We start from the raw sequence: 24,478 nt of genomic DNA, 5'->3' as shown, positions 1-24,478 counted from the left end.
AGACCTGGCTGATATAGTCTGTATATCTGTTATAGTCTTGTGATAGTGGAGCTCAGCACAAGCCCAGTATTTGCTCACATGCTGATGGAAACTTTTGTGCAGTTCGTGCTGCTCTAACATGGATATATTGGGTAGCTCACTAAATGCTAGCTTAGGTTTGCTACCTGCATCATTTCTCTCCTCCCATTATCATGACAGCAGGAGCATCTATTACAAGTGAAAGTGGATTGTGCTTTCCAGGCTCGCTGTCAATATATAGCTTTGTTGTGCCTTTCCCTCTTATTAACACTCAGGTTACTTGACCTTCCTTTAGTACTTTGAACCTGTTTTTTGGCCACCAACCTTACGTCCTGCAAGGAAGGAGTATGGTTCCTTCTAGAATGTGTTTGACAGTGAGAAGTGGGTGTGCAGATTTCCTTGGAGAAGTGTGAGTACTTGGACACATCTGCTAAATCTGAGGTCAGTCTGCTGCTTTTACTAATGCAGGCCTGTTCAATTCCACTGTTGCTGCCCTTGTGACCCTTCTGCTTCTATTTCTCTCTCATCCCACATTTGAGCAGAGCTCAGAGCTTCTCTCTTAGTAGGGTTCTTATTCTTCCAGGGCATGTGAAGGATGCTGAGGTCTGCTTAGAATCACAAACACTGTGAAGAAAAAGGAATAAACATAAGAAGTACTATCATTTCTTCCCACCAAAAATCCAGTAGATGAACAGAATAAAATCAGCCATTCTTCTGGGTCAAAAGGGAATTAAACATGTTCAAGGCCAAGGGAGCCTCATTTCTGAGACAATTTCTGACATTGGTTTGATATAATTGGCTCTTACCACGATTTAGGAGATGGGACTACATCAGATGAAACTGTATTAATTTTCACCATAGATGTCAATGCCTGACCCCTTCTGTGAGAGCATCCAGGGTCCTTTTTTAGACTTGAAAAATATACATGTGTAGTTAACTGAACTGCCTAATTACAGCCCCTTCATAAAGAAAAACAAATCATTTTCCCTATATCCCAGTCAAACTAGTTGGGTACTTAAATTCAGACTGGGACCATTTCCAAGTGATCCAGTTTGAAATACAGAAACTGGTGGGATTGTGAGGCACTGGCTGCACAGACAGGAAAGGAAGTGTCTTAATGAGATCTGCAAAGCATCACGGTCTCTGGGATAGTGCACCAGATTGGGATTCAGAAAACCTGGGTTGTTATCACAGCTCTGCTGTTGCTTCTTTGCCTTTGTGCACTTTAGATTCCCTTCCAGCCATCTGTTTGTCTTGGTTATTCAGAGCAATGTACCCAACCTTCTTGTACAAAAGCTTTCCCTGAGGAACTTGGTGATGTTCCACCTATTGCTGTGTCTGACTCCTTCCTCTCTTCCCCAAACCCAGCACATGGGGTAATTATCACTCTTTCCTCAGCTCCCACTTGGAGCTGACTTCCGTCCTTCCTCCCTTCTGCCCACTGTCACTGCCTGTGCTCCTTGTCCTTGTGGGAACTGGCACTGGACCAGCAATCCCTGCTGGGCCTGTCTGTCTGTCTGGAGACACTCAGATGCAATCTCAGCTCCAGTTCCTGGCCATGATAAGAAGACATGAAGCCTTTGGATCTGGCGTTGCATCCCCAGAAGTGTATCAGCCTGTGTCCTGTTTGCCAGTGCTGTCCTTTCCTGTTTAATTGGAACCACCAATTTGAACAGGAGAATAAAAGCAGTGCTGCTCAGTGTCCCTTTCACAGCACATGGAAAAGCTTGCAAAAATAAATGGCATCAGAGCAGAGAGATTTAACCCAGGCATTTGCACTTGTATGTCCACCCTCAACGTTCCTGGTAGTTTGGCCCTCCAGAATACTTGTGTTTTCCTGGCCTGAAGATGTCCATAGACATACACAGATCAAGTTTTGATCAGAATCCCTGTATTGTAGCGTGGCTGTAAGAGCAAACTAATATAACATATTCTTTGACTGTTTTGATCTCTTCTACTATCATTACTTCGGGTTGCATATTAGGAAAAATTGGTTGGCAACCCTGCGCATGGCAGGGGGTTGGAACTCAATGATCCTTTTGGTCCCTTCTAACCCAAGCCATTCTGTTATTCTGTCATTCAGTTCTGATTGCAATTAGTCAAGTATATTTCTCTAACATAAATACATTGAATAAAACCGTTCTCCAGCATCTACTCCAACCATTTCTCCAGAACTGTTGAATCTGCCAAGAAGCTCCCACAGTTCTGGGACTCCAGCTATAGTGTGTAAATGAATCAGAGGCTGTTGGAGTCAGGAATGGGGCCAAAGGGACTGCAGAGGTAGTTATTATTTAGAGTTAATTGAGTGGAATGGGTGATGGGAAACAGCTGAAGAGAAATAGAAACTCCTCAGGATGTTCACACTCTGCCTTTCACCTTGCCTTTCACCCAGCTGAGATCCCAGGTTCTTGGTTCAGTAAATCTGCTTTTTTGCTTTTCTCAAAAAAGAACTGAAAACCTGTGCATATATTTTCCCTTCTAAGCAAAGCTGTGCTCTCCTATTCATGCTAATGAGAGAGGGGCTGAGAGCTGGTCCTTTTGGGTACCCTTCCAGTGCCTGCACTGCATTTGTTGTTATGCTTTGTGGAAAAGAAAACCAAATGGAAAATGTTGAACCTTGGCTACTGAGGAAACGAAGCATCTCACTGCACACAGGCACTGAAGAGCACTTTTACGAGAAACAGAGAGCCTCTCACTATGTTGTAACGTGCCAAAACGTGAATCTAAATATCTGGATTTAGCTTTCCTCCATCTAGCTTTGACAAGTTGACCTATGAATCAGAATTCAGGCATATATGATTTATTTCCACTCTCCTTGTCCTGATTTGTTGCCACCAGAACATTCCTTCTTTTTGTCTGCAATAGCAGATTCTGGTATGAAGGAGACTGGGCTGTTTGGGTAGGTTAATTATGTTAATTAAACAGGCAAAAAATAGAGTGGGACTTCAGTATTGGTTGTGTAACTGTGACTTAAAATGTGAAACACAGAAAATACAGTAATGGACTGCTAGAGTCATCAGACTGCCTGTTTGAATTAGGATGCAGAGAAAGCTGCAGAATATTTTGCACGTTCCCATGAGTTATTTGCAGATAATATAGGTCCCCTTTGTGATGCTCCTGGTGATTCACCCAGCCCTCGAGAGCGTTGTTTCTGTGCTGTGCTTTGCCTGTCTGTAGAAGTCTGTTATTTATATTCATTCCCCAGTATGAAATCTTTGAGATCTACAAAACAAATTTATACGGGGCCTATTCCTTCTCAAGCTAGCATGAAGACCCTTAAAAAGACTTCAGATCCTTGGAAGCACAACACAGGTCTACTGTGGGGATTAACTCACCGATTTCATAATAAAATGTTAGGTCTCGTGATCTCTGTTAACAGGTACTGCTCGCAGTGTATTAGATCAGTAATAATTCTGCAAATGTATTAGTTATCCATGTTTTAGAGCTTAATGGAAGCAGCTTATAATTTAAATTCTATGAAGAAAAAGAATACATGTTATTAATGATAAATATTTCCACCTGCAGTATTAACATACAGAGTGATGCAGAATGTTTTAATAAACATTTAGAGCATTTTGGGTTCTGGGGACAGAGGTGTCACAGTATTTTTGCAATTCTGTTACTACTGTTTCTTCATTTAAATTTGAATTTATTCAGAAGCATTTATACCACCATCCATATGAGTACAGTGCCCTGTTGACTGTGCAGGGTTGACTTGGATGCAAAAAAAATTGTCACATTTCTTGTTGGACTGATAATCTTTTCATGGATCCTTGGCTTGGCAAAATAAGGACTGTAACCATTCATGGGCAGAATCCAGAGTATTGAGGCTGCGGTTCAAGGGTTTCTGGATCACGGTCACAGTGTGAAGTACTTCAGTTATTGATGCATGGTTTGAAAGCAAGATTTTTCATTGGTCTTGATTGAATATAGTATCTATCTTGTGTCCATGAAGGTTACAGCAGAGTTAGATGCCTGGAATGAGGATCTGCTGAGACAAATGAATGATTTCAATACCGAGGACCTTACTCTGGCTGAGCAACGTTTGCAGCGTCACACTGAGAGGAAGTTAGCCATGAACAACATGACTTTTGAAGTCATCCAGCAAGGGCAAGATTTACACCAATACATCATGGAGGTCCAGGCTTCAGGTGAGCGGAACAATTTGTTCTCTATTTTGTATGAGAAGGAACAAAACAAAAGGGAAAGAAACACCACCTACAACCAAAACACATTTCAAAAATACACCAGTATGTACAAAGCACATCAACTTTTAACATAATTCAGTCTGTTGTATAGCTTTTCTCCACAACCAGAACCGCTCCAGGATTTTGGAAAATTCTTTGAGTCAGGATCACACATCAGAAATCGCTGTTCCTTTGAAATGGAAATTCACTATGGAAGTAAAGCTGAAATTTAAGTTTCATTCAGAAAGTTTTATGCAACTGCAGGCCAGTAGAGTTTGTGATCTGTTCCAGAATAGATGACAAGGAAGAGAAAAAGGTGGAGCGAGAGAAAGAGGCGGAGGAAAGAGAAGCTAGTTAACCAGAAGCCCTATAGGAGAGAATTCAGATATAAGAGCCTTGAAATTTATCAGGAAATTGAATTCTTGTTTCCAGCCAGCTCTAATTGGAATTATTTTGTGTATAAAAAGGGAACTTGATAAACCATAGTGGAATTTTCCTTTTCAATGTGCACTTGGAAGTTAAAGATAGCCACTTGGATGCAAAAAGCTTTTGGCATGTGCACTTAAGTGACAGACTTGATTCATGTTGACAGGGAGTCTATCTGCTTCATCTACTCTTCTCCGCAGTAGGATCCTATTTCTAAGGCATCCTATGAATCAGGATTTTTGTATCCTTGCATTTTGTGTTTGGAAAAAGAATATCATAATTCAGATTAATCACTGCATAAAGTCTAGAAGTGAAAGTTATTTGCAAAGTGTTTAAACCTTCTTAAATGTCTGGAAAAAGTGCAAAGCAAGAGCAATTCTTTTCTGTCTCTCCTCACATGCACTACCAAAATAAAAAAGATTTTTATGTATTTATTCTTTGGCAAACATTTTACTCCTAGACATTCACCTTTAAAAAAAAGATTAAAAATAAAAAATTGGCAGTATTCAACCTGATTGGCAAGCTGTACTCAGCAGAGGCTGTAGGTTTGCTGCAGGCGTGTGTTTTGAACTAGACAAGCATTGTGTGAACCATGTGTGTGAGATGATATGAGCTCTGCCCACACTGTGTCTGGTCCTGTGCTTCAGCTCTTTTGCTTTCCAGGCTAGCAAATTGGTCCTAATACATCAGTCACTACTCATTTTTGGTGCATCCTGGAAGCATCCTAATGTGAGCAGTAATTCATGGGAGAAAAAGAATATCTCCAGAACAGTGCAGACTCAGGAGCATCAGGGACTGCTCTTCAGGGGAAAAAAAAAAACAAAACTAATTCTGTGTTCATGAAGAAGTTAGAAACAATTTGTTTTGGATTACAGACAAAAGATCAGCAACTAAATGAAATGACTTTTAGAATGTTTTTATAAGATTATCTGAGATCTCCTTCTTTAAAGCCTACCCAATAAAAATCCATTGCTCCCAAAGGCAAGGAAGTGGAAGCCTCATAGGGATGCAGAGTAACTGTAGTTAATCAAAGGTAATGGTCAGATCTGCCATGCACAGAATGCTAAATGCTGGGAGAATGGCAAAATAAGGGAGAGAGATTGCTCTTGGGAGCCTACTGTTTCTTATTGTAATAAAGGACAGCTATAGTCCATAAAAAATTCATTTAATTTTACTCCCTCTTGCTGAGACCTATATCACAGTCGTTCAGTGTGTGAGAGATGATTGTTCTTACTGCCAGAACTGCAAATTTGCAGGGGTTCTGGGAAATCAGTATTGCTGGTTCCCACTGTACAGTGTCACCACCGCTACCATCAAAATTCAACTACAACCATAGAAGATAAAGGCAGAAAGAAGCTTTTTTCAGGGACATCCCACCTAACCGTCCACTCTTAAGTGCCTGGGGTTTCTTTCCTTCCCCATAACTCTCTTTCAGCTTTATTCTTTTCAATGTATCACGCAGGAACCTGATTTAATTTTGTTCATTCTGGAGTTTGGCTTGGAGGTCTTTAAGCCATCAAGTCTGTCAGATAGAATTACATCCAGATTTTTCCATGCATAATGCCTTTTTCACTTGGAAATCTTGTGCAGGTAGAAAAAGATTATAGACATTTGCCCATATTTTTTGCATGTGTGATGCAGACTTGGAGCAGTGATTCTTACCAGACCGTGGAGTGTCTGGAAGTCCATGTGAATACTGTGCATTGGATGCAGCATATCCAATTGTTCTACAATGGACCAGATCAGACTGTGCAGATATTTGTGTACACACTGCATATCTACAAATCCACTGTTTCCAAAATGCCATACAGCACAGAGTTATGTCCTGTGATTCCTTCCACTGGTGCAGCATGTGTGAGTGATCCTGCTTTGGATTAGACTGTTTTCATCATAAGAATAATTCCTCTGCAAGTAAATGTTTGGTTTTGTTAGGGACCATGTAAGATCTGGGAGTCGTCACAACTTCTGCAATTCTGCAATACTTTCAAATTGTGTCCATGTCTCACAAATATTGGTGTAATTTGGGAAAGAAGTTTGCGTTAAGAGAATGCTGTAACAGTATTCTCAAGAAGACTGACTTTTAGTGACCCAGCACTTTCTATTTCAGTGGAACTATCTGCTGTTTTTCCAGGCTGATTGCAGTTCTAGTACCGATATCAAAGGACACCCTGATCAGAGGGGATCCGTGGGTGAAAATGTGTCCAAAAATTCTCAAAAAAGGATAATGATTGTAGAGTGTTTAGTTTGATACATTTAAAGTGTTCTGATGTTTCCAAAAGAGGTAGTGTAGGCATTTCTGAGAGTTTAGGACTGCGATTCAGCAGGGATTTAACACCCTGACTCAAGTTGCACTGACGACACATACACATCAGTGGTACATCCCTCAGTTGTTCATGTTCTAGGTACTAAAAGTAGTTACACTCTTGGACTTGATGATCCATATTAGTCCCTTCCAATTTGGGATGTTCTTTAATTGTTGACTGAGTGCACACAATTAATTTGTTATTTAAGTGCATTCACATTGTTAGCATTGTTGTTACCATAAGCACCAGTCAGGTGTCACTAAAGATTCATGGATCTGGCATTTTATGTCTACGGCAACTTCTCTAAGCCAAGCCTGAAAAATACGATGAGAAACTGATGTTGGGGAAATTTACACAGTCCCTGCCTGTTATGTGGAAAATTCAAAGCCTTGTTGTGTCCTGGCTGTCAAACTTAAAATCATTCATGTCTTTTCCTAGCATTGCATTGCTTCAAAGTGAAATGGAAGTCTGTTTCATTTTGCTTGTGATTTCACTTATAACACAGATACAGCAAGAAGAGGATGCTGCACTGTTGTGTTCCAGGCTGGTAACAGTTCAGCCTACAAGCGGGTTCAAAGCAGCTCCAGAAGAGCTCTGTACTGGTCAAAAAGCAATACCTCTTCCATACGTTGAATAGTATCTGACAATGCAAATAGCACAGCTGTAACTAATGCATGTCTTGCAGGATGTTGGCCAGAGTGGGTACTCTTTGTAATCATTTTTTAGAAATAGTTTCAATTCGTTATCCTTCACTGATATCTGCTGTATGGGCCAAGGCATTAGAAAAAAAGAATGGCAACCAAGTTCAATTTATCAAAAAGTCAGCTGTGCTTTCCTGTCTATCAAAACTTAATGTAAAGATTTTATGTATGAAATTATTCTGAAAGCAAAGGTTTCCAATTTGCAAACCAGTCTTTGAGAAGAATAAGTGCTCTCGCTGCGTGCACTGGCATTGCAGAATAAATCTGTGTGACACATGACAAGCACGAAAGGGCAGACCATTCATCATGGGGAGTGCGGGCTGCCCTTGGATAGCATCCCAGGCAGCTTGCTGGTTGCTGCTGATGAGTTAGCACAATCAAAACCAGACCAGCTGAATCTGCATGAAGGAAAACGGTGCATTTAATATCAGAAAGGTGTGGTGAAGTCAAGCATACAGGAAGCCCGTCATGTCCTGAGGATACAGAACCATATGCAGGCTAATTGTAGTAACAATGCTTGGTGTCTGGCGTTTGAAAGAAACTTCACTCCTAAGAATGGAAGCGTATATTAGATTTCCAGATCTTAAATGGGAAGCCAGGGGCCATTCCACTTTATTTGGTAATGAAGAAACTGTTTGGTTTTGGCTGGGAAAGGGAATAAGCCAATTGCTTGCATTCCTTTATGCTTCTTTTTTTTTCTTTCTTTTTTTTTTTTTCTTCCTGCTAAAACCAGAAACCAGGAAAACGAGGATAAGGTCAATCATAAGGTCATATTTATTTTGTGTACTGTCCTCTGTGGATACCGCTGTGAGGGAGAATGAAAGTTACAAGCCTCTGAGGAAGAGAAAGGGGGAAGAAAAGGCATTTTTCTAAATCAGTTTTAAAAACGATACACAACCTTCTGTACAGCAGCTTCTAATTAGCACAATTCTTGTATAATGTCCTATTATTCCATGAAATCAAATGGCTTTGGAGAAAAGTGTAGTGTTTTCTCAGCATTACTGCAATCTGATTATTTTCATATTAGGTCGCTGATCCTCCCTGTATTGAGGCCAATGGCAAAATTCCAGTTGACCTCAATAAGGGAAGAGTCAGATCTTTATTAGTTTGTAATTACAGGGATTACAGTAAGACAGGATGGCATCATAACTCCTCCAGGCCAAGCTTTCACAATTACATTACATCTGTAAAGTACCCAACAATGCTGTCACTCTCGTGTGATAAAGAAGGAAGATGTGATGCTCTGCATTGTACTTCATGTAACTGACACACACAAGGCCCACCAGGAAATTCAGGAGGTGGGAAGGGACCTCAGGAGGTCTCAGTTTCCACCTCCTAATCAAATAAGGTTCAGCTATGAAATTCAGACCAGGTTATACAAGTGTTTGCCCTTTTCATGCAAAATGCAAGGCATAGGAGTTCTGGTACTATTTTCTGTCTGCTAGATGAGGAATGGATTGATGTCACTTTTTGAAGTAATTCTGAATGAATGGGTCGTTTTTAACTAAATTGTTGCTAATGATCGTGTAAAGTGCCCAGATGGAAAAGATGTTTCCTCTGTGGAGTTCCACACACTCATGGCAGTGTATCTGGCAGCTAGAATTTACTTTATTTCACTTTTCTGTTTTCTTCCTCTTCTTTTTCCCTCTTTTTAATTTGTATTTGTAAAGCATAAGTCATTGGTTTAATCTAACAAAGGGAGGTTATTTCTGTCTTTTAAAGTTAACTTTATGTTTGGGCAAGGCTACGGTCAGTAGCGTTCTACTATTCAGATGCTGATGAATGAGGTGAGCAATCATCAGCAGAGAACCACTACTGTGTAGGAAAATATAGTGGTGCAGAATGGGAAACTACACAAAAGCCAAAAACTCCCTGGGAGAGAGCACATTGAGGAAAGTGTTACTGAGAGATTTGCAGATCAGTGTTTTAGGTGGGAAATAATTTTGAAGTTCGGACAACGACTAGAATTGCAAATAAGTGCAAGATCTCTCTCTGCATGTTGTTCTGTTGTAGGCATCGAGCTGATCTGTGAAAAGGACATCGACCTTGCAACACAGGTACAGGAGCTGCTGGAATTCCTTCATGAGAAACAGCATGAGCTGGAGCTTAATGCTGACCAAACTCACAAGAGGTTAGAGCAGTGCCTACAGCTCCGGCACCTACAGGCTGAAGTCAAGCAGGTGAGAGTTTTTAACTATGCTTCGGGTTCTTAAATAGGTTTTCAGCCATTGCAGTACCTAGTAAACCAGTATCTGCCAAGTCACACAGCTTTAGGTGGATGATCTTAATCCCTCTTTCCTTAGCAGTACTTGATTTGCTGACAAATTACAGCATGATCCTTTACAAATATAGAAGGGCTCTGTTCCACATCATGGCTTCATGAGCAGTTATGGGAATTCTGTACGGAGCAGACCCTTTAGCTTCTCAACTGGAGTATGCCTCAAACTGTGTTCTGGAAACAAATGATTTGAGCTGGGATCCAGGCTGAAGTTTTGTGGAGAATTGCCCCAGAGCAGAGGATAACTGAGCAGTGACATCTGAGTAAAGAATTACAGTAGTTTCACCTTTCTGTTTATTGCTACACATATTGGCCTAAAGGAATCTTCAACAGTATCTAGGTGAGATAAATGCTTCAATCTGTGGTCTCTGTGCTAGGATTTACTTAACCATCTTAGTGCTGTGACATTCCCTTTCTTCCAGATTTCATTCTAGTGATGGTGGTCATGTTCTGCCTCCTGTGTTTTCCCTTGGTATTTTATTTGGGTGCCTCATATTTCAGTATTACACTATACTTCCTGCTCCAGAGGTGACTTTATGCTTCAATGTAGTGCTTATGTCTGGATTGTAATATGATCTTAGTATCATTAGAAAGAAGAGAAAGATTTTTCCAGACACATGGTGTATTCGGGTTTCCATTTTACCAGTAGAAATGGGGGAGGGGACAGAAATAATGAATATATTGAGTGCTCCCTAACTACTATCACAGTTATTTCTTCTTCAGAAATGAATTTTTGAGTGACATTTTATCTGGATTGCTTTTATCATTGCTGGCAAAACATCCTTCGCTCCTAGACAGCTTCCAAGCTAGAAGCTGGCAGCACCAACGTCAGTGCACAAATTTGCTTTCAGTGTTCAGTTTGATTTAATATTTTGCAACCATGAATGGAACTTGCACAGAGCTCTTCTGAATTTTGATTTTGAATATATGGCTGATTTGTGTTTCTGATAATTTTGGGGACTCTCCTCATAAGCCTCCACAGCTCTACAGAGTGCAGCTTTCTTCTGTGAAAGAGATCTTCTCTATGATATTCATAATCACCACATTAATGTCGGCTTCCGTAGCTAAGCTTAGAGTTCTGTACAGCAGTTTTATGACTAAGTAGAGCCATTTTAACTGAAGACAGAAGGTAGAGAGGAGCAATACATGTAGCTGACCCCACTGACCAGGATGATGGACGGTTGGTCAGGTTGGTCAGCCCTGCAGTGCTCACAGAGCCTTGCAGTGCAATGCAGCACTCTGCAGGTACCTCGTGTTACTTGCCTCACTATCAAGAGACTTCTGGGCTTTCCTATTCTGCAAACCAAAATCTAACCAAAGGAAATGGTTTTAGGATTGAAATATCTAATGCTTTGAGAGAACAAACAGCTGCCTTGAATTAGTATTTTCTTAACATTGCTTGGGACCATCAGAACTTTTATTACTGTGTGACCTTTCAGCAGGCCAATTGTGAAGAATCATTGTATTTGTTCAGCTGAGTAATAAGGACTCCTTTGTTTATTAACCTATAAATTACCACAGCTACAGTTTCCCTTGGAAAGAGCCAAGGTAAAATATATCTGTGCTCTATCTATTTGGTTTCCTGGAGATGAGTCATATTCCCAACCATTTAGTGAAATTGGGAAATATATTGATTTTGGCTTGCAATTCATCTCCACTCTGGTCCAGATTTCCTTCACTTTCGTTTTATTGCATCTGAGATGATGGGTGATCTCATTACCAAGTTGCACTCACTCTTGCAAGTCATCTGAGATTTGGTTGCCACCAGACACCTACTGTAGCTGTGCTTACATTCTGCTGACATAGGAAAATTGGTCAAGGCTGCTAAGTGTACATGTGTTTGCATTTTGATATAATGAGTCGTGGAAATACAAAGTCTTTTAACCATCTCTATCTATTGAAGTTTCATTTAGGAGGTTTTCTGTTTTAAATCACACGCACCCAAGGTTTGAATGCCTGGACAATGAGTTGAAGTCTGGGGCTGTAAAAGAAGAACAATTCAGAGTGAGATGTTTTGTGAACTGCTTTAGTGTGGAAGTACATTGTGACCAGTGATTCACAAACCCTTTGTTATTCAGAAAGATCCTTCCCAAGACTTATTTCCCCTCATTTGGATCCCACTCATTTCCGACAGAAACTACAGAGCTTGGATTGCTCACATAGAAGTGATAATACGACAGAATTGTGGAGATCAGTTTCAAGAACAAGCTGTCTTATACTGTGCTTGCAGCTGTTTGGCTTCCAAAACCCCTCACTTTTCATCTTTGTGTGTTTTTTTTTATTATTATTATTATTATAAGTGTTCAACATCACGTAATGCAATCCCAGATACTGTCACAGTATCACACTACACTTATTTTCCAGGTTGTTCTTTACAAGTCTATTTGGAAATCTTTATTCACATTTTATCCACCCACCGTTATTCTTTTGGCATTAGATTTGCTTCCTATGGGTGTGCCCATAGGATGACAGCAGTCAGTCATTTGAGGGATGCTGAAAAAATGACTTTTTGCCTATTTAATACATCAGAAAGTTCTGAGAAACTGGAGTAGAGTTTTGAACATGACTGAAATTTTTAGCAGGTTGTGAAAACCCTGCTAAAAATGTGTCAGCCCAAATGGAAGCTGTTGCCCAGGGGGCCCTGGCATACCTTGTTTGTATTATTTGGGGAAAAAATAAAGTCAATTAATATATTGCTTTTTTAGTGTGCAGACTGAGTATTTTCTACAGCTAAGTGGCCCAATATACCATATATCACAGTATATCAAATGTGAAATGATGCATTGTTTTATGACATACTCACATCAAGGTTTTCTCAGATATACCCATCTTTTTTAACTTCAGCTTTTGGTGCCATGAAGTAGGCAATAATCTAGCCTTCTTGTCAGATAGATTATACAAACTGCCAGCCAAGAAAGACTGCCATATGATAAGCTGTGTTCTTTTCCTCTAAATCTTTGTTGCATTTCCCATAGGAACAATAATACCTACTGATGAAAGAGAGAAAGCTGACAAATGAAATCTTCCACACTGTTGTAGTGAGCAGATGTAATTTCCTGCAAATCAGGGTCAGCTACACGTGTTGATGATTCCTCTTTATTTCTCCTAGGGAAAACTCATTTTCCTGCCCCACAGGGAACTGAATGGCTATAAGTAGGGTGATGCATGATGTACAGATAAAAAACAAAACAACTGAAAATCCCTATTTCTTACAGACAATTTAATGGATCAGTCGGTGTAAATGATGGCACAAAAGGGAAATTACTATGTAGAATATTGTGACAAAGTCAATTTTGGAGCTTTGTAAATCACAAGCTAAAGTTAGGGCAGTGTATGGGCAGTCAGGATTTCTTGTGCATCTGTGAATTGAATTCAACAACTTGCTGGTTCATTGGAGTAATTTCACTCCCACACTGGTAAAAAATAGGCTTTGAGCCAACACAGCAAAGAACTTGCATGTGCACTCTGGGTACTAATTTTTCATAAGCATGCCTTAAAATAGCAGAAAATATTACTGCTTAAATAAATGAATAAATACAAGCTTGATAGATTAATTACACACATTCGGAATTTGATTCTTTAGTCAAAACAGCAGGCATTTCATGTCTACAAGTAATCTGAATGTCTCTGAAGTAAAGCCCTTTGACTAAATATAAAATGCAAGACATGGAGTTTCTTCCTAGCTGTGAATGCAGGTGGAAACTCCCACTGCATCTTAAGTGTGTGTTAGATGAAACCAACTGCAACTTTACCTTACTCCCTGAGCTCTGACTTTTGCATGAAAGAAATACAAAGAAGTGGAGCAGAAGAGAGCTGCAGCATGACCCAGCAAAGTCCGTAACTCTGAGTAGAAACTAGAAAATATCATAGGATCATACCGTGGAATCATATCCTAGGGCTGGAAGGGACCTTAAAGATCTTTGTGTTTCATTTCAAATCTCCTTGATTATGTTTTTTGGTTTTGCTATGAAGTGTTTGCATAGAGGAGTAGTCATTTTTTATGATCACGTATTGGAAATGAGAGTTCTTTGCCATCTGACTATCCACATGTAAATACTTTCAGAGTTTTCATTCCTTATTAATAGCTTCTGCAGTAAGAGCTTTCCCTCCAACAATTTCTGCCTCTAAGTCCTTATTTTGGGATTTATTTCTGCTCACTGATTCAGCCTAAGACAATGTTGGGCAAAATACGTTTTTACTAGTTGGTCTGAGACATGTTGGGTGAGTGACAACAGAAATCTTTGCACTGAAGCCCCCCTTGCATAAGCACATCCTTTCTTTGCAGGTGCTTGGCTGGATCCGGAATGGTGAATCAATGCTGAATGCAAGCCTCGTCAATGCAAGCTCCCTCTCTGAGGCTGAGCAGCTCCAGAGAGAGCATGAGCAATTTCAGCTGGCCATAGAGGTAACATGAGCAAATTAATTTGGTTTCTTCTTCCCAGGTGAATAGCATGCAAAGAGTTATCTCTTGGGCATCAGTCATGGCTTGCTTGAGGGAGGGAAGGGATAAAAACTTCAGAAAATTGACTTTGCATTAAAATCATAATGCAACAAGAGAGTTTATTTATCATCTGGAGCTATTTTTTTCTGCTGTCAGATATCAGCCTCTCCATTCCTGAAAATGATGCTCACACATCTTCTGATAATTTCTTTGGTTAAAAGTAATAACATTAAAATTCACAAAGCGATCTGAAGGCAGAAGTTCATGGAGTCATTCTCTTTCCATGTCCAAGATTTGCTGATCATTTCAGAGCTGTCATTTATGAGTATCTTTGATACTGGGTAATGCTCTCCTTGGTAAATGTTTGATTCAACTGTTATGTTTTTGATGTTCATTCAAACTCCCCCATACTCAAATTTTCAGTTTAAGCATGAGGTAGGAAGAGCTGAACTGAGCTGAACTGAACTCATGGCCCTGCTTGCCCTGGAGTAGCACATCTTCAGTTCAAGCTGGCTCTCAAAAACCGCTTATCTCACTCATGGTGTAGGGACATGGCAGGGGGAACAGCGCCTTCTCTGAGCACCTTTACTTCGGATGAGAATGTAGTGGAAAATTATTACCTCCTCTCAGCAAAGGACTGCAGTGAATCGCAAAATCATAGAATCATTGAGGTTGGAGAAGACCTCTAAGTTCATCTAGTCCAACTGTTCACCCACCATCACCCTGCCCACAGCGCTCACACTTTGGGTCAGCCCTTATATACCTTTACCATTATGAACACACGTTACATTTGCGAGGTGTGCTCACGCTAGTTGTGTGTGAGAGGACACATTGCTTCCTTCTGTTCCTGCTTAGCACAGTGTATATGCTTCCCCATCTATCTGTTAATTGCTACAAAGTAAAGAATTGGTTGGCAAATCCCTTTCTGTGGTTTGAAAAGCTAAATCAAAACTAAACCAAACTTTAAGCTATAAAAACAATATTCCCATAGTGGAGATTTTAAGAGACGACCAAAAAATAAAGACTCCTTATGCCTACTGGTAAACTTCGGAGCAGTCAATATACGTTATAATGTAGCTGGTAAACAGAGAGTTTAGATATTACCAAATGACCCACTTTGATCCATCTTCACTCACAGTCAGGAAGGAGCAGCTGTGGTAAAGGAAGGGGTTTTCTATCAATGCTGTATGAGCTGGTGGGTACCACGCCATGCTGGCTGCAGCCCAGCAGCCACTGCTAGGCAGCAGTGGGGGACAAGACACCCTCCAGCTGTGTTGTCACAGCTTGCTGCTGTTGGGGAAGGGCTTGGGTCTGCTAGGAAATGCAGATCACAGAGGGAGCGGTAGCCTACAGCACTGTAAGGGGAAAATAAGTTTTCAGAGGGAGAAAACACTAGATTAAACATTTAAACTGTTCAAAGCTCAATATGGGGAAGTGATCAGCAAAGCACATGGGGCAGATAGTCCTCTGAAGGCATGCTAGATGTGGAATTGATTTTCAGTTAAAATCCTTTAGTCTATTTAAAACAAGTATTACGACTCTAGCATCAGTACAGCAGCTGGATATTAAATTTAACCAGTTGTTCTTGAACATCTTCCTAAATATTTCTGCCAAGTATTAATCCTTTTTTTTGCTAATAGCTTTCCTTACATTGCATAATTCACCAGTGTATCACCAGATGATTTCAAGCGTCTTTCAAGGTTCAAGAATTAGATCATAAATGTATCACATGAGAATTTGTCAGCAGCAGTTACCACTGAGATGCAGAACAGAGGAGACTTTGGGAGATTTTAGTGCTTCTGTTCAGAAGATTAAAATCAAATACTGGACTAACCCTGAGCACATTTACTTGGGGGCTGGGAAAGGCTGGAGGCTATTTTCCCCTCAGCAACCTATGAAGGAAGCTGTAATCATTTGGATAACAGAGATGCTAGTGCAGGCTGGAGAATGGGACAGATCACTCAGTCCTGCCTGTAAGCCCTGCTGCTCATGCCAGCAGACTGCCTGGAAAAAAAAACCCAACTGACTGGGATTTGCTTTTGTGCCTGCAGCCTGTGTGTGAGGCAGTCAGCACTGAGCACAGTTGGGGTGGGAGTTCAGCACAGTTACTGCCTGCACTGGGGCTGTCCAAAGGGGTCCTCCAGGATTCCCATCCTCACCCAGGCTGTTGTCCTAGGGGCAGTGGCTGGCCAGTGCAGCTAGCCTATCTGAGCCAGTGCTTGCTTGTGCCAAGCTTTAATAATGTTGCAAATGTACATGAATAACTGAAGCTAAAATGCTTTGCAGAAATGAACTGTTAACTGGAGATAACCAGAAATGTTTCACTCTCTCACATCTCCATGCTCACACCTCACTTCACCTTTCTACCATAAATCTGGCACATCTGTACAACCTCTCCTCTCATCGTGCACAGTCCCTCTTTCATGCCACTTCCTTACAGAAGACACATCAGAGTGCCCTGCAGGTCCAGCAGAAAGCCGAAGTACTGCTGCAGGCTGGGCATTATGATGCTGATGCCATCAGAGAATGTGCTGAAAAGGTGGCCCTGCACTGGCAGCAGCTGATGCTGAAGATGGAGGACAGGCTCAAGCTGGTCAATGCCTCGGTGGCCTTCTACAAAACCTCTGAGCAGGTGAGCAGTGCAATTGCTTACAGTCTAGGACCTTTCTGTCAACTGATTAGGGCAAGTGTGGTCCTCAGGTACCCCCAGCCAACAAACACCAATGTGAGTGCACTCCCACATGGTAGTGGTGGTGGATGTGGGTTTTCTACTCTGACCCCAAGTGCAGAGGGTCTTCTGCTGACTGTGGATCTCACAGCATTAGCAAAATGAATTGAAATGACATTTACTTCAGGGGCATAGCAGGGCTCATCCACACAGGGAAACTGAAGGTTGAACTGATCAAAACTGAGTTTCAAAAAGACAAATAGAAGTATACGATAATTTTCATCTTGAAGTTTTCATTGAAGCAATATGGAAGCCATATATTTTTTGACTTTTTTTACTTTTGTTTTCTAAATTGCCCACTTTCCAAAGTGAAGGATTTCGGAAATCCTACCACTTCAGTTTCAAGTCCTCATGGCATCAGAGTTCATTTTAAGGAATGTAAATCTTCGTTTCCTTGCGAACTGTTTGCCATCAATCATTTATTCTGTGAGCAGCAATAGCCAATATTTTCATTTGTAGTAAGACACCACCATGCCAAAAAAAGATGCCAAGATATGAAGTGATTTCTCTTAAATCCACTTGCAGCACAGTTAATTACAGCAGTAGCCACTGTATGCAGACATAACGTTACTTCATTCCAGGCATCCATGAACTGTAAAACACATTCCAATTGGCTGCTGGTACAATAGGATTCTTTATGCATTGCATAAAATGATGCAACTTTACTGTAGTCAGTAGTGAGAATTAGTGTCATAGCATGGATACTCAACTAGTCTTGCTGATTGTAATTTACTGCAGCCAGGCAGTCTGTGTTAGTGTGGACACTGCAGGAACCTGTGCTTTTATGAAAAGAAGCAGTGACTTTCATTAAAGTTTCTGTTGTTATCAGCACACAGTTAATTCCTCAATTAGACAAGCAGATTTGGAAAGTTTTTAAACACAGCTAAAGATGTCATTGAGGACTGAGATAATTTTTCCTTAACATTGATGCAGGAAAAAATCCTTGGGCCACTTTTTGGTGTCATTTGTTTAATGCATTTTTAAGAGTGCTTAAAATTAATTCATTCCTTATAATGAATGTCTTTCCCTGTGAAGGGTTTCAAATAGATTTACAGTCCCTAATGCACTCAGGATTGAAAAGAATTACAGCTGTTGGAAGATTGTGAGAAATGAAAACCATTAAGGGATTCATTAGTTCTTTAGACAGTCAAATGTGCTGGCCAAAATATGCAGAGCCAGTGATTTATCAGTTTGGTCTCTCTTCCTATTTCCAAGTCATAGACAAGCATACTGCAGTGCCCACCAGTTCATTGATGAGTTGTGTCTGTTCAGTAAATGGTTGGGGCAAAGATCATTCAGTCTTGAATGCTCATAAACTTGCTACTTTCTCTGGGGCTCCATGATCTTTGACCCTTAGCAGTCTGATCCCTGACAGGATGGCAGTAATTCATTGGATCCTGAGTTCTCTGAGTACCTAGAAATGCAGCTAGAAGAGCGGCCAGAGAGTCTGTCCCAACCAGCCAACTTCTTCATGTCTGTCCTTCCCAAGAGCCCTATGCTCTTGTTATAACTGGTGCAGCCCTCTCTATTAGATAGTTTCTCTCTAACTTCATTAACCAAAGTGATCACGGAGTACCAAAGTTCTCAGGAGCCAAGAAATTAAATGGAAATGCTTTTCTGTGCCAAAATAACGTGGGGCATTTGCTCTCCAGTATGGGTTTGGGGATGATGGCTGGTTTGCGTCCAAGCAATAACTTGATTTCAGATTGTCACATGCCAGCAGGCATCAGTTCACCACAGCTCCCCAGTCTTAAGATGGATTTTGATGTGTTCATGAGTGGAGTTACGTGAAAATGGTCTGTGATAATGGAGAGCATTGGGTGATCCTGGAGTCTCTTCCAAATTATGCTCTTAAGCATGTGGGATCCTCTGAATTATAACTTATGTTCATATAAAGGTTGCAGGAGTAAAAAGCAAGAAAAGGGTGAACATGGTTAACTGGACTTTTGCTGTTTTTCCTGTGTCTGCACAGGGTACAGAGAGTTACCCTCAGGATCTGCATTGCCTTGTCTAAGCCTGCTGCACACTGCAGGCTTTCAGACTGCACTTGTTTATTTGCTTTGTTCCCATTATTGCACCAAGATAGAGGATCCTCTTGTAAGCCCTGTACAGCAGAACACCTGCATCCACCTGGGTTACAACACTGGTTTAATGCCTATTGTTATCCATAAGTCTCTACAAAAGCTGCATAGGGAGCAGCTAACATGCAGCTGAACAGAATTAGTTCCAGCTTCAGAATTGTTTCAGGAAAGCATTCAAGTATATGTTTTTCTTTAAGTGGGTGCTAAGTTCCATGACTTGGTGGGATTTAAACAAACCTAAAGCACCCTTCGGGAATAGGGATAGTGTTCTGAATGATCCACTAGGGCCAGACTGACCCCTGCTTTGGTTCAACCTTTTGAGCTTCCCTCCTTTCTCCCTTAGAAAAGAAGGATTTATCACCCCTAAGCCAGATGAATTACATCCCAAACAGTAGAGATCACTGTGGGCAAGAATAACTAATAGATCATTCTGTCCAGGGCCTGCTTCATTGCCTGTTACCCTCCATCCTACGGCCAATAGTCTGAAATATTTAGGTCTGAAATTTTTTTGGCTCATAGACTTTTACTGACTGTGTTTCTTCTTGTTACAACTGTGGATAACTGCTGTGCTCTGGGTATGTTTCAGGTGTGCAGTGTATTAGAGAGCCTGGAGCAAGAATACAGACGTGATGAAGACTGGTGTGGAGGTCGAGATAAACTTGGACCAGCAGCTGAGATAGACCACGTCATCCCTCTGATCAGCAAGCATCTGGAGCAGAAGGAGGCTTTTCTCAAGGTCTCAGCTTAGTTCAACAATAAATCAGAAAATCTCCCCATTAGGTAGTCAATTTAGAGCACTGTTGGTGAGTTTGAGAGGAAGCTCTGAGGCATAATTCCAGTTCATTTACTGGCTGTCTGTCTGAGCCCTAGGCTAATTCCACACTGTTATAATAGTGGTGATAAGCATTATCATCAATGTTTATCTCTGAGAGATGTCATCAGGGCAAATTAGTGATATTTGCATTGCACTTGGAGGATGCTATTTATTATGTTGATTCAAAGCATTTGTTCTCAACATTGCATTATAAATGACAGGATTTTGGTGCTGGCTTATATAAATCATCCAGAATTTCAAATTCTGTCCTCCAAGCCAATAAGTGCAGAACTGCTAACACCTGAAGCCATTGTGGCTGTGTAGGGCAGCACTGGGCTGGAGACTGAGCTTTCCTTCTGCCTTCCAGGTGCTGCTTTGTAAGAACAGCAGAGCCAACACTTGTAAGTCATCTGACAGGCAGCCTCACACCTTCCACTAAAACTGATATACAACATGAAGCTAGTTTGACTTAAGAAACAGTTCCTCTAGACTGCACTTTTAGAAGCAGTGAATGCTCTTTTTGAGAGAGGGGTTAGCTCTGGTTAGACTGAAAATGTATGGGAGGTACTTGCCCTTTAAAACCAGGTGCTTGATTATTGTCATTAATTTGCCTTAAGATATAAAATCAACTGCTGAATCCAAAATGACTCATGTATTTTAATGTATTCATGAGGCTGTAAGTTTCTTAGCTGAGTCTGTTGACTCTTAGCTGAAGCTCCCCCATATGAAAGAGAGATACATCTCCCTGCAAAATAGGCAGAGAGCTTGAGTCTCTTTTGCTTTCTTTGCTTGTCTTCACTAACCCTTCTCGGTGGGGGCCGTTTTCCTTAGGCCTGCACACTGGCTCGAAGGAATGCTGAGGTATTCCTCAAGTACATCCACAGGAACAATGTCAGCATGCCTGGAGTCGCAAGCCATACACGGGGGCCTGAGCAGCAAGTGAAAGGTTGGTGCACTGATGCATGACAACGTTAGAAGTCTTCTTTGGTTCTCCCTCTGCTAAGTTCCAAGGTGGTCCAGAATAAAGGAAATACCCACCTACCTGTGGGTAGTTTCCTTTGGTCAAAAGAGCATTGTTTACAATCAAACTATACATCTGACATGTTTGAAGTGTTTCCACTTCTCTGCTAAATTAAACGTTTGTTAATCTGTGCCTAGCAATGCTGTAAGGTACTGATAAGAGTGAGCAAAGCAAATCCACAGAACTAAAGCATTTTATTATTATTATTGGCTGGCTTACAAGCTGCAGGAAGAGACAGGTTAATAGCAGTGCAGCCATTATAATATGTGGGAGGGATGAGAACTGCAGTTACATGTAGAAGATGAAAATAGTGCTACTGAAAAAATTATTTTTCTTCCTTTCTATTAATATCAACATTGCAGTATTATTCTGACTTTTGTCCATTTTTCCCCTACTACTGTGCAAATATTTTTTGCAGTTGCTGTGAACTTCTATTCCCTGCAGCTGAAAATAGTGGAAAAATTATTTGAATGCTTTTTCAGAGTTCCGCCTATATATGTGCTTGATATAAGCTTCACTATTCCTCACTGGGCTTGTTTGGAAGTATTTGCATATTTAGAAATCAGTGTGTATGTTAGTCTTGTTGTAAGCCAGATGTGTAACTCTCTTGCTTAGTGAGCCTATTCACAGAAAATCTTTGAAGTAGACACTTTAGTTCAGAATAAAAGCACTGTTTAATAGAACACGATGCGTCTAGAGCTAAGTCATCAATATAGAACAAAAATAGCTTTATTTAGCCTGAACTATTTATACAGAGAACTGATCAGTATACTCAAAAAGGGCTTCAGGGAAGAGAGATTATTTACAAGGTGCTCGTAGTAACTCTAAGGGATCGATGAGCCGAACTCATTGTTTTAATACAAAATAGTGCGCCTGCTGCACAGACTGCATGAGCCTATGCCCCCTCTAGTGGATGCCACACTAGCATCTCCTCCTATATCAGATAACTCTGCAGCACCACCTTTTTATTATTGCTTTTTAAAGCAATTTCTTTGAATCAATGCTTGTTTTAATACATGCAATCTCTGGGGCTCTGTACTTGAGAGTGTGGTCCAGGTAGAGTGAGTAAATTCATGTTTTTTATGGCTTATTTCTGTATGCATTCACAGAATCACTAACCATGCAGTTCCTCTACCTTACAGCCATCCTGAGTGAGTTGCTGCAGAGGGAGAACCGGGTCCTTCACTTCTGGACCCTGAAGAAGCGGAGGTTAGATCAGTGCCAGCAGTACGTTGTCTTTGAGCGCAGTGCCAAGCAGGTAAAAACCCTGCTGCCTTTCTTTGCTGGCAGTGTGTAAATATGCCTTGTGTCCATGTCGTGCCTCTGTGGGGTTCCTGTTGCAGTCTCAGTTGTATTTAAAAGCTATTCCTTTTTAATGGGTGGAAAATACACATTCTTAAAACAACTGAAGAAAACTCCAAAGTTCAGCAACAAAACCCTGTATTTTTGCCAGGCCATATTCATTTCAGGATGTATTCATCTGTTTGAAAATAAATAAGAGAACAAATATATTTTGTAGAGCTCTAATTGAATGGGAACACTGCCTTCTCTCTCTTCAGATTTTTCTTTCCAAAGATAGAATTCCCTACACTCCTTTTTCTCCTAGGAAACATCACCTTTTGTGTCCTTTCCCATCTGCTTTAATTATTGTGTACTTTTTATATCTTCCTAGAAAGCATTTTGATACACACAAAATTATGGCTCATTGTTCTGATATCCATTATCTGGCAGATTATTTTGTTGGAGGATTAGTTTTTGAAACATAAATACTATTTATTTTGTTGTTTTTTTTTTTCCTCTTTCCTTTTGATATTTGTAGGCCCTGGACTGGATCCAAGAGACAGGCGAATATTACCTCTCTACTCACAACTCCACAGGGGAATCAGCAGAAGAAACTCAGGAACTCCTGAAGGAATATGGGGAATTCAGAGTACCTGCGAAGGTAAGGAATGACATTAATCTAATTGTGACCTCTGCTTTGGTCTATGTTTATGGCCCTCTCAATGCCTTAAATCTTTGTGATAATATTCTCTTGATTTTGTATTTTCATCCTGAAACTCCTTGCCCAAAGACGAATGTCTTTTGTCAACTGTGACTTTTCATTTTTAGCAAGGCACAAGTACAAAATTGAGGTTGTCCACTCCTTTGGTGTGTGCTGGTTATGGAGCATTTTGCTCTGATTAGAATGAAGAGAAACTCCATTTGCATACATGGCACAGCATCCTAATGGAACATAGCCAAATTTTGTCCTCAGACAATCTTACAAGAATGATGTAGAGTGCCTAATTGATATGTTATATCCATGGTCATCTTGAATTCTCTCTTTCTTCCTTTTAAGCTGGAGTGGCCCAGGGGGTTCTTGTCATATCATATAAATGCCTGAAGGGAGGATGTAAAGGTGACAGAGCCAGGCTCTTTTCAGAGGTGCCCAAAAGCAGAACAAGAGGCAGTGGGCCTCTGAAACATGGGGGGTTTCTTCCAACCATCAGGAAGCACTTCTGTGTTGTGAGAATGGCTGAGCACTGGCACAGCTTGCCCAGATATGTTTCTACTTGAAGGTCTGCAGAAGTCACCAGGACATGGTCCTGGGCAGCCCTCCCCAGATGAGCCTGCCTAAGCAGGGATTGGACCGAGTGTACCTAGAGGTCCCTTCCAATCTCAACTGCTTTGTGATTCTGTCATCACAACCACCATTTGTTTCATTAATTCCAGCTGGACTGATCATAGATGATCATTTATCTTATTCCACTCATCCCAGTGAAGTACTTTAAATAAATGGGTTTGTAAACTCTAGGGTGAGCATAAAACAAAGCTGCATTACCAAGAATCTATTAATTATAGATGGAATATATGGAACAATTCTGAGAAATCTGATGGGGTTTACAGAGGAGTAGTGATTGGTCCTGCTTCAGACAAATTAATTCAAACCATAGGTAATTCACAGACAATGAACTCACAGGGGTATTAACAGTCACTGATAAGAATCTAAACTGCCAAATCAGGCAGCAGGACCACAGCTTCACTATCGTGTAGCTTCATTTTGCTGTGTCCTGAAATTGATCTTCTGTAATCCTTAAATTCCTCATTAGGCTGTCCATGCTTGCTTGGGTTTGATTCACAGATTTTATGTTCTTATTGTCCCTTTCCTTTTTCCTGAGTTTGCACATTTGTGGGAAAAAAAGATAAATAGCAGTGGACTGAAATTAATTTAATCAGGCACCGTGCAACATTTCTTAAACAGAACCTCTCTATCAGCTATCTACAGTCATTCCAATTATCATTCAGTTTGGATCAGACAAATCCCATTGTGTCCTGGAGCATCCAAACTATTTCTACTCATGATGTAACCTGGAATTAAGTTTTATACCTTACTGACTGTTACTGGCTGTTCCTTCCACTGATACATCTAGTCCTGCTCCCTTGGGCTTTGATAAATCACTCTTAGACTGCTGACCTATAGTTTTCCCAAGGCCACGTGCA

The 24,478-nt window shown here is 40.8% G+C and overlaps 1 protein-coding gene across 1 annotated transcript in view; it reads left to right on the top strand.

Moving 5' to 3' along the window:
* Positions 1–24,478, top strand: part of KALRN (kalirin RhoGEF kinase) — a gene marked incomplete at both ends in the record, with an annotated part of 437,411 nt that overhangs the window by 286,874 nt on the left and 126,059 nt on the right. The window contains 8 exons of the mRNA XM_079539220.1: positions 3,974–4,169; positions 9,649–9,815; positions 14,199–14,318; positions 16,768–16,986; positions 19,750–19,899; positions 20,809–20,923; positions 22,141–22,256; positions 22,818–22,940. Coding sequence (XP_079395346.1) covers positions 3,974–4,169; positions 9,649–9,815; positions 14,199–14,318; positions 16,768–16,986; positions 19,750–19,899; positions 20,809–20,923; positions 22,141–22,256; positions 22,818–22,940 — 1,206 coding nt within the window. The remainder of the gene's footprint in view (positions 1–3,973; positions 4,170–9,648; positions 9,816–14,198; positions 14,319–16,767; positions 16,987–19,749; positions 19,900–20,808; positions 20,924–22,140; positions 22,257–22,817; positions 22,941–24,478) is intronic.

This window comes from Tetrao urogallus (genome assembly GCF_951394365.1).
Source record: "Tetrao urogallus genome assembly, chromosome: 8".
In the NCBI taxonomy this organism is placed as follows: domain Eukaryota; kingdom Metazoa; phylum Chordata; class Aves; order Galliformes; family Phasianidae; genus Tetrao; species Tetrao urogallus.
Note: the sequence above shows the minus strand (reverse complement) of the source record. Positions and strands in the feature narration are given on the sequence as shown.